This window comes from Gekko japonicus, unplaced genomic scaffold, assembly GCF_001447785.1.
Source record: "Gekko japonicus isolate JY-2015 unplaced genomic scaffold, Gekko_japonicus_V1.1 scaffold4764, whole genome shotgun sequence".
NCBI classification, from domain to species: domain Eukaryota; kingdom Metazoa; phylum Chordata; class Lepidosauria; order Squamata; family Gekkonidae; genus Gekko; species Gekko japonicus.
Window position 1 is genome coordinate 57,719 of NW_015173834.1, and position 10,468 is coordinate 68,186.

Genomic DNA, 10,468 nt, shown 5'->3' on the forward strand with positions numbered 1-10,468 from the left:
GGAGCATAGCCAAAAAAGAGCCCTACAACATACCCGAAAGATGGTCGCCCAGCCTCCGCTTGAAAACGTCCAGCGAAGGAGCACCCACCACCTCCCGAGGCAGTCTGTTCCACTGCTCAACCACTCTTACAGTTAAGAAGTTTCTCCTGATATTTAGCCAGTAACGTAAGGTAAAGGCAAAGGTTTCCCTTGATCGAAAGCCAGTTGAATCCGACTCTAGGGTTGCGGTGTTCAACTCCATTTCCAAGCCGAAGAGCCAGCGCTGTCCGAAGACGTTTCCGTGGTCATGTGGCCGGCATGACTAAACACCAAGGCGCACGGAACGCTGTTACCTTCCCACTGAAGTGGTACCTATTTATCTACTTGCAATGTCTTGCTTTCGAACTGCTAGGTTGGCAGGAGCTGGAACTAGAGATGGGAGCTCACTCCATCATGCGGCAACTCGGGTCTCGAACTGCTGAAGTATTGACCTTCCACAGCCTGCAGTTCAGCGTCTTAACCACTTGAGCCACCGCAGCTCCTTAGCCAGTAACGACTCCCTTGTAATTTCCACCCATTAGATCTAGTCTTGCAATCCGGAACAAGAGAGGATAGATCCGCTCCATCTTCTACATGACAGCCCTTCAAATACTTGAAGACTGCAATCATGTCCCCTCTAAGCCTTCTCTTTCCCAGGCTAAACATACATAAATCAGTTTGCTCTGGAGCTGTCCTTCCTGAGCTAAGACAAAAATGTGTGAGCTGGAGGCTAAAAAACTGCGAGCTTGCACACACTAACTCAGCTGAGAGGGAACACTGCCTGTGAGGCAGGTGGGGCTGAGAGAGCTCTTGAGAGAACAGCTCCGAGATAACTTATGACTGACCCAAGGTCACCTAGCCAGCAGGTGCATGTGGAGGAGTGGGGACTCAAACCCGGTTCTCCCTGATTAGAGTCCGCCCTCCTAACCACTATGCCAAACTGGAGAATGATGTAAGCTGCTTTGGTTCCTCACTGGGGACAAAGGTGGGGTATAAATTAAGTTTTAAAGAGTAGGAAGGTGTGGGATGAATCTGTTTGCCACAAAACATGCTGAGTGGCCCCGTGCCAGTCATTCCCTCTCCTTCAGCCTAACCGACCTGGCAGGGCTGTTGTGTGGATAAAATGGAGGAGAGGTGAACCATGGACAAGAGGTCCCCGGAAAACGGGCAGGAGAAAAATACATCACAGGAATAGATATACAAATCACTCTTCTAGGACGTTCCAGAATGTCAGGTGAGGGAGAAGCTTGGAGTTGTTTGGGGAGCGGAAAAGGCTCCCGGAAGGTCCCGGCTTATAGGGTTGCCAAGAGGCCTGGAGAAAGAAAAGTCCTCTCCTTGTTATTTGTTAGGTGATATTATTTACCCCCGTGCCATCGACAGCTGCCTATTTCCACACATTGGTTAAGACGCTGAGCTGCAGACTGGAGGGTCTGTAGTTCAGCAGTTCGAGACCCGAGTGCCGCATGACGGCATGAGCCCCCGTCTCTGGCCCCAGCTCCTGCCAACCTAGCAGTTCGAAAGCCAGAAACTGCAAGTAGATAAATAGGTACCACTTCGGTGGAAAGGTAACAGCATTCTGTGCACCTCGGCATTTAGTCATGCCGGCCACATGACCACGGAAATGTCTTCGGACAGCGCTGGCTCTTTGGCTTGGAAACAGAGATGAGCACCACAACCCTAGAGTCAGATTCGACTGGCTTTCGAGCAAGGGAAACCTCTACCTTAAAATGATAGGATATTTTTCTCCAGGCTTCCTGGCAACCCCGTTTGCAATGCAGAACGCCATGGCTGTTGATTTCCCCACCATCTCAGACACATACCTGTTCTAGGTGGGTTTGCCACCTTTTTTTTTTCTTGCCAGGGTTTCTATGCTTTTAAAAATGTATCTATTCATTTTCTTTATTGAAATAGCATTTAAGTTTACATTAGCATTGGACAATAAGATGTCTTAGATCGTTTACACTAAAAAGGCGAAACCAGCTATACAACAGTGAGTTACAATACAAATTAACAAAGTTAGAGTCCATTGGTTCTTCAGTTTGGTGTGGTGGTTAAGTGCATGGACTCTAACCTGGGAGAACCGGGTTTGATTCCCCCGCTCCTCCACTTGCAGCTGCTGGATGACCTTGGGTCAGTCACAAGTTCTTTCAGAGCCGTCCTCTCAAGAGCAGTCCTCGAAAGAGCTCTCTTAGCCTGACCTACCTCGCAGGGTGTCTGTTGTGGGGAGTGGAAGGGAAAGGAGTTTGTAAGCCACTCTGAGACTCCTTCGGGTAGTGAAGGGCGGGGGTATAAATCCAATCTCTTCCTCCTCCTCCTTCTTTCCAACACGGCTACCCACCTTGATCTAATACAAGCGAGAGAATCTCTTAACATGCTTGTCATAATAGAATCTTACAGCAGAAACCAGAGGCTAAAGTAAAGGTAAAAGTTCCCTTGCTCGAAAGCCAGTCGAGTCCGACTCTAGGGTTGCGGTGCTCATCTCCGTTTCCAAGCCGAAGAGCCAGTGCTGTCCGAAGACGTTTCCGTGGTCATGTGGCCGGCATGACTAAACACCAAGCCGCACAGAACGCTGTTACCTTCCCACCGAAGTGGTCCCTATTTCTCTACTTGCAATTTCTTGCTTTCGAACTGCTAGGTTGGCAGGAGCAACCTAACCAGAGGCTAGAGAACTATAAACGCTGCCTTTGACAGCTATATAAGTGGCAGGAATCCAACAGGTGAAGCATCTGCCTCTCTGTGCTGGGGTGTGTGGACGACGCGTGAGAGATGGTCTGATCCTGCTTGCCCAGAAGAACCGTGTTTGTCATGAGACTCTTTCAGATAAGGGCGGCCTGTCCCCTTTCCGGGCGCAGCTCTGATCAAAAGAAGCAGCCCCCTTTTTGCTGACGGTTTGCGGCATGTCTGGAATCCCACCGCACCGAGGGGGGATGGGGTGGGGGATGGGGCAGGAATCCCAAACCGTTTTATAGGGCAGAAAGACGTGAACCCAGATCTGGCCTTCCACAGAGTGATGAATTGTAGGAGCAAACACCCCCCCACACATTCCACCTCTCCTTTCCCTCCGCCCCCCTTGCTAAAGCAACACCAGCTGGACTTAATTAAACTGGATTTCAGAGGGACTTTCTGGGAAAGAGGCCCAGACAGAAACAAAGGGAGCGTCCCATTTGCATGGATTTGCATGGATTAGTACAGCCCACGGACAGCGGGGCGGCCCTCGGCCTGGTTTGACTTATGAATGTGTGAACGGAAAGGAAGGGGACCGTAAAAGGTTCACTTCTGCCCAGTATATCCACAGCTGGATCCTGCGAGCACCCTTTTTGCACCGTTGCATGACAAAGAGAAAGGTTTCTCCCTCTCCTAAAAGACCAGAGCTCCAGGGCATCCGATGAAGCTGATGGGCAGGAGGTTCAGGACAGACAAAACATAAGAACATAAGAACATAAGAGATGCCAATGTTGGGTCAGGCCAGTGGCCCATCCAGTCCAACACTCTGTATCACACTGTGGTCAGAAATACCAGGTGCCATCAGGAGGTCCACCAGCGGGGCCAGGACACTAGAAGCCCTCCCACTGTTGACCCCCCTCCCCCAAGCACCAAGAAGACAGAGCATCCCTTGCCCCAGAGCCCCTATCTATACCTTGTGGCTAATAGCCACTGATGGACCTCTGCTCCATATGCTTATCTAATTCCCTTTTGAAGCTGTCCATGCTCGTAGCTGCCACCACTTCCCGTGGCAGTGAATTACAAGTGAATTCCAAAACAAAACACTACTTGATACAGAAAGCGATTAAAATATGGTTGGCTGCTAGAGGATGTCGTGATGGTCACAGGAATACACAGCTTGAATAGGGGATTAGGTAGATTCGTGGAGGATAAGTCTATCGATGGCCACCAGCCATGGTGCCTGAAGGGAACCTCCACATCCAGAGGCACTAAACCTCTGAATCCCAGAGCCAGAACATCTGAGGAAAGCCTTGGCCTCTCTGACAGTTGTTCACCCCCCAGAGGAGCTGGTTGGCCACTGGGTGAGACAGGAGGCTGGATTAGATGGACCCTCCACTGGGCTGACCCAGCACAGCTCTTCTGAGGTTCTTCTCAGGGGAAGGCCTCGGCCTCTCTGCCCTGTTGTTGGCCCTCCAGATGGACTGGTTGGCCGCTGTGTGGGGCACGATGCTGGACTAGATGGACTATTGGGATCCAGGAGGGCTCTTCTGACGTTCTTATGAAGGCCCCGGCCTCTCTGCCCTGTCGTTGGCTGTCCAGAGGAACTGCTTGGCCACTGTGTGAGACGGGATGCTGGACTAGAGGGACCCTCACTGGTCTGATCCAGAAGGGCTCTTCTGATGTTCTTAATGTTAGATCTGACTTGGTGCTTGGAGGGGGGGGCAACAGTGGGAGGGCTTCTAGTGTCCTGGCCCCACTGCTGGACCTCCTGATGGCACCTGGTATTTTCGGCCACTGTGTGACACGGAGTGGTGGACTGGATGGGCCATTGGCCTGATCCAACCCTGGGTTCTCTTATGTTCTTATAAGTGAAACTCTCTGTCTGGGGCAAGGGATGCTCTGTATTCTTGGTGTGACAGAGTGTTGGACTGGATGGAGGTTAGGAACCACAGTGTTATGTACGCAGACCACCACCAGGGGTCCGTGGCTACAGTCAGGAGCTTAGCTCCTCTGAACAATAGGAACCTAGGACCCTAGTTCCCCCAGCATTCACCAATGGCAACTTTGGCGGGAAATTCAAACCCTCCAAGGGGACTGTGGGTGTGCTGGGTGGGCGTGTATATAGTTGGCCTCGCAGGGCCGTTCAGTAGTTCCTGTGTGAAGTACAATAAACGTGTGTGAACGCATGTCGTTGTCCGAGTCCTCCATGCGGCGAACCCAGTACTTTACACACAGCTGTGATGGAAAAGCAAGGTTTGGGATCTCGTCTTTCCCTGCTAATGTCTAGTTTGTCCCAAACTGACTGGCTGGCTTCTAGGAAAGAGAATCAGCCCCAACAAGTGTTCCCTCTAAGCTGAGTTAGTGTGAGCTGGCTCACAGTTTGTTAGCCTCCGGCTCACACATTTTTGTCTCAGCTCAGGAAGGAATGCTCCAGAGCAAACTGACTTATGCAGCAGCCAAATCGCTCGCTGACAACTTTATTGCCAGCAGCTCACAAAGCAGAATTTTTGCTCACAAGACTCCACAGCTTGGAGGGAACATTGGCCCCAACCTCCACGGATTAGGGAAATGGAACCTCCGGGTACAGGGGAAGTTTCACCGCTGGCTACAGGATGCTGAAGCATGCAGAGAAGCGACATTGCGTGCTTTTGAGCATGTCTGTTAGTCCTCCCCTCACTGTGAAGCCATTAAAGGATCTTGAAAGACTTCGCTTTCCCAGGGCTGTGCCTTCATGGGTGGAGTCGTGACGCGAGGGAGAGCGTCCTCTCTGCTCTTTGCAAAAGCCGGTAAACTCTGCATTGACGGCCTTTCTTATTTATTTGTTTGCTTAATTTATTTATACTTCCCCTTTCCCCCCAGAGGGAACTCAAAGCTGCTTCCATCCTTCTCCTCTCCTGTGTTTTATTTTCACAACAACCCTGTGAGGCAGGTCAGGCTGAGCGTTAACTGCCCCGAGGTCACCCAGTGAGTTTCCATGGCATGAGAGGGGATTCGAACCTGGATCTTTGAGACCCTAGTTCAGTGATGGCGAACCTTTTAGAGACCGAGTGCCCTAACTGCGACCCAAAACCCACTTATTTATCGCAAAGTGCCAACATGGCAATCTAACCTGAATACTGAGGTTTTACTTTAGAAAAAACAACTCACACATTAACTTAAGATGATCCAAACAAAGTAAGGAAAGCAATCCCAAATGCTTTCATTGACTTAAAATTATTTGGCAGAGAATTCGACACTTTAATGATGGTCTGGGCCTGGCTGGGGCGATGGCATGCGTGCCCACAGAGAGGGCTCTAGTGCCACCTCCGGCCCCCGTGCCATAGGTTCGCCACCACTGCCCTAGTTCAACATTTCTTCCTCCCGGCCTTACATGTTGCATCTGCCACTTACTCAGCATCTTTTGGAAGAGTCCTCAGCACCGATTGGTGTTTCCTGCTGTCGAAGAGGCTCGTGTTACTGCGAAAGGCTGCACATTTTTACACCGATGGAAGGAAGTTGTGTGGAACTGATCACAACCCGTGCTCCCTCTAAGCTGAGTCAGTGTGAGCAAGCTCACCGTTTTCTAGCCTCCGGCTCACACCTTTTCGTCTCGGCTCAGGAAGGGATGGCTCCAGAGCAAACTGATTCAGGCAGCCGCCCAACGGCTCGCTCACAACTTAAATGCCAGGAGCTCGCAAAGCAGAATTTTTGCTCACAGGACTCCACAGCTCAGAGGGAGCATCGGTCACAACCCTGGAAGTCTGGCTTTCTGCATTCGGGGAGAACAAAACTGACCCAGATGGCCTGGACTAGCCCCATCTGATCACATGGGGGAAAGTTAGCAGGGTCAGCCTTGGTTAGTACTTGGGTGGGAGGCCACCAAGGAAGTCGAGGGTCTCTCCGCAGAGGCAGGCAAGGGCAGACCCCTTCTCCACCTCTCTGTACGTCTTTCCCCCAGACCTGAAGGGCCCAGGCTACCCTGGTCTAATGGGAAACCACCTCTGTTTGTCCCTTGCCTTGAAAACCCTGTGGGGTCAGCAGAGATCAGCTTCCCTGGTGGGAAAGGGCTGCTTTGGAGGGTGGGCTCCAGTGCTCCCTCAAAGCTGAGTTGGCGCGAGCTAGCTAGCTCACAGTTCTCCAGCCTCCGGCTCACCCATTTTTGCCTTCGCTCAGGAAGGAGGGCTCCGGAACAGACTCATTTATGCAGCAGCCCAATCGCTTGCTCACAACTTTCATGCCAGGAGCTCCCCAAGTGGGATTTTTGCTCACAAGCAAGGCTCCCTCTAAGCCGCGGAGTCCTGTGAGCCAAAATTCTGCTTTGCGAGCTCCTGGCATGAAAGTGGTGAGCGAGCCATTGGGCTGCTGCATCAATGAGTCTGCTCCGGAGCCCTCCTTCCTGAGCGAAGGCAAGCATGCGTGAGCCGGAGGTTAGAAAACTGCGAGCTGGCTCACACTAACTCGGCTTAGAGGGAACACTGCTCACAAGACTCTGCAGCTTAGAGGGAGCGTTGGTGGGCTGAGGTCCCTCCCCTCTCCAAACCCTGCCCTCCCCAGGCTCCACCCCCCAGATCTCCGGGAATTTCCCAAGCTGGAGTTGGCAACCCTACATTCCTGTTATGCCCACAGAAGAGCTCTGTCCTACCCAGAGGTCTGCATAGGCTCCCCCCCAACCAACCAAAGCATGCCTAGTTCGCTCCTCTCCCCTCCCTCCCGCCAACCCCACCGTCCCTCGTCCCACACCCTGAAAGAGATGCGCCCATCAATGCTCCCTCTAAGCTGTGGAGTCTTGTGAGCAAAAATCCTTCTTGGTGAGTTCCTGGCATTAAAGTCGTGAGCCAGCGATTTGGCTTCACTCTGCTCTGGAGCCCTCCTTCCTGAGCGAAGACAAAAATGCGTAAGCCAGAGGCTAAAAAACGGTGAGCTGGCTCACACTCACTCAGCTTAGAGGGAACACTGGTCTCAATGCTCCCTCTAAGCTGTGGAGTCTTGTGAGCAAAAATCCTACTTGGTGAGCTCCTGGCATTAAAATCGTGAGCGAGCGATTGGGCTCCGGCATCAATTAGTCTGCTGGGGAGCCATCCCTTCCTGAGCGAAGAGAAAAATGCGCGAGCCGGAGGCTAAGAAACTGCGAGCTGGCTCACCCTAGCTCAGCTTAGAGGGAGCACTGCACCCACCCACCCGCCTTCTCGCCACGCTCACTCACCGTTCTCCCCATAATAGTTCAACTCCGCGTCGTCCTCTCCGGGGATGCTCTGCCCCACGCCCTGGAGGGTCAGGGCCGCCCAGTGGGCCAGGTACAGCTGCCACCACCCTGGCATGACCCTGGAGCCGCACGGCCACCCGGGTCATTGGGAACCCAAGCTCTTCTCCAACCTGGGAAAGTCTGCAAGCGAAAAGTAGGGTCGAGGAGCCAATCTTGGAAGCATCCACGAGGGGAGCTCGAGTCTAGCCAGATGTGTGCGCCTCTGCCGGTGTGTGTGTGTGTGTGTGTGTGTGTGTTTCTGGTCTACACTGGAGCAGGGAAGCTCACAAGGTCGCCTTTTCTCAAGCTGGTATCTCAGAGAAGTCCAAGCTAAGCGGGGCCTTCCCTGCTTCTGGGCTCCGGTCTCTCCCCCCCCCCACTCAAAAAGCACCAGGGGGAGATGCTGCGGCTGGAGCCACCTCTGGAAGGGTCCGAGCAAAAACCAGAGGCGGATCCGGGCAGCGGATCAGATGCAGCAGAGGGGAAACGGAGAGGTTTCTTCGCTGCCTGGAAGGGGGGAAGGGCTCTTTTCTCTCTCACCTGGCGCAAACTGCCGGAACTCGAGGTCCCATTCAGCATGGAGAAGCCCGGCTGGAAAGCAGGCAGGAGGGACAGGCGTGGTCGTCCGCTCCGGCAAAAGCAGAAATGGGTCTTGGTCAGTGTACCCTTCAAGCTGAGTTAGTGTGAGTTAGCTCACAGGGGTTTTTTTTAGCCTCCGGATCACAGATTTTTGTCTTCGCTTGGGAAGGAGAGCTCCAGAGCAAACCAATTCCTGCAGCAGCCAAATCGCTCGCTCACAGCTTTAATGCCAGTCGCTCACAAAGCAGAATTTTTGCTCACAAGGCTCCACAGCTTAGAGGGAGCTTTGGTCTTGAGAGCCAGTCTGGTGTTGTGGTTAAGACTGAGAGCCTCTGCCTGGCATGCAGAAGGTCCCTGGTTCAGTCCCCGGCATCTCCAGTTAAAAAGGACCAGGCAGGAGGTGATGGGAAAGACCTCATGCCTGAGACCCTGGAGAGCTGTAAAGAGGGGCCGTGGCTCAGTGGCAGAGCCTCTGCTTGGCATGCAGAAGGTCCCCGGTTCAATCCCCGGCATCTCCAGTTAAAAAGGACAACGCAGGAGGTGAGGGGAAAGACCTCAGCCCGAGACCCCGGAGAGCTGCTGCCAGTCTGAGTAGACAATACCAGGCAGGTTCATGTGCCTCCTGTTAGGAGTTCAGAGATCCTGGGACACCTTTTTTGGAGAACATGCTGTTTCTTTGGGGGTGGTCCATTGCTTCCAAAACTCTGGGGTGTGCTACAAGTCCAAGTCACCTGCTATGGTGGGGTGCCAACAGTCCTGGAGTGCCAACAGTCCTGTCGTGTCCCTTTTGCAGTGGAAAGGGCCAAGTGAAACACTTCTTGGCAGAGAGGTAAATCAAATCCCACTAAAACTCCATTAAAGGGTCGAGGCGTTTCTCTCTCTCAAGGAACCTGGCAACCCAAAGCCCCCCCTCCCACCACATCTTCCTTCAGCCAAACCCACTCCAAGTCCCCACCAAACTCTGTTCAGGGAAGTCCACTAACTGGCTATGATTGCTAAAGGGAGTCTCCACATTTAGAAGAAGAAGAAGAAGAAGAAGAAGAAGAAGAAGAAGAAGAGATTGGATTCATACCCCATGGCCCTTCACTACCCAAAGGTGTCTCAGAGCGGCTCACAAACTCCTTTCCCTTCCCCTCCCGATCAAGTCAGCCTTGGGGTGAAGCTGAGTCCCTCTCTGGCAGGACCTCTGGGGCATTTGCCTTCCTTTGAGGCATCCTGTGTCCCTCCAAAGCACCGCTGACCACTTGTTTAGCAGAGACAGGGCTGGACTCCTCAAAAGCACCGCTCTGTTCTTGGGTTAGAAGAAGAAGAGGAAGAGATTGAATTCATACCCCGCCCTTCACTACCCAAAGGTGTCTCAGAGCGGCTCACAAACTCCTTTCCCTTCCCCTTCCCACAAAAGACACCCGGCTGAGAGAGCTCTGACAGAAACGGCTCTTTTTTCAAGGACAGCCCTTATCAGAACTACGGCTTGCCCAAATGCATCCAGCCAGGTGCCAGTGGAGGAGTGGGGAATCAAACCTGGTGCTCCCAGATTAGAGTCCGCATACTTAACCACCACACCAAACTGGCTCTCTAAGAAGAGGAGGCGGAGGAGGAGATTGGATTTATCCCCCGCCCTTCACTACCCAAGGGAGTCTCAGAGTGGCTTACAGTCTCCTCTCCCTTCCCCTCCCCACAACAGACATCCTGTGAGGTAGGTGGGGCTGAGAGAGCTCTGACAGAAACGGCTCTTTTTCAAGAACAGCCCTTATCAGAACTACGGCTTGCCCAAAGTCATCCAGCCAGGTGCAAGTGGAGAATCAGACCCGGTGCTCCCAGATGAGAGTCCACGAACTTAACCACTGCACCAAACTGGCTCTCTAAGAAGAGGAGGCGGAGGAGGAGATTGGATTTGTACCCCGCCTTCACTACCCAGAGGAGTCTCAGAGTGGCTTAATAACTCTTTTATTTATTTTTTATTTATTTACATGTGACTTCTATACC

General features: G+C 52.6%; 1 protein-coding gene across 1 annotated transcript in view; it reads right to left on the reverse strand.

Annotated features, from left to right (window-relative positions):
* The window catches only part of LOC107120836 (kielin/chordin-like protein), a gene marked incomplete at its 3' end in the record, with an annotated part of 65,489 nt that extends 57,510 nt beyond the window's left edge, over positions 1-7,979 (reverse strand). The window contains exon 1 of the mRNA XM_015423606.1: positions 7,865-7,979. Within this exon, the coding sequence (XP_015279092.1) occupies positions 7,865-7,979 (115 nt within the window). The remainder of the gene's footprint in view (positions 1-7,864) is intronic.
* Between the last annotated feature and the right edge of the window lie 2,489 nt (positions 7,980-10,468).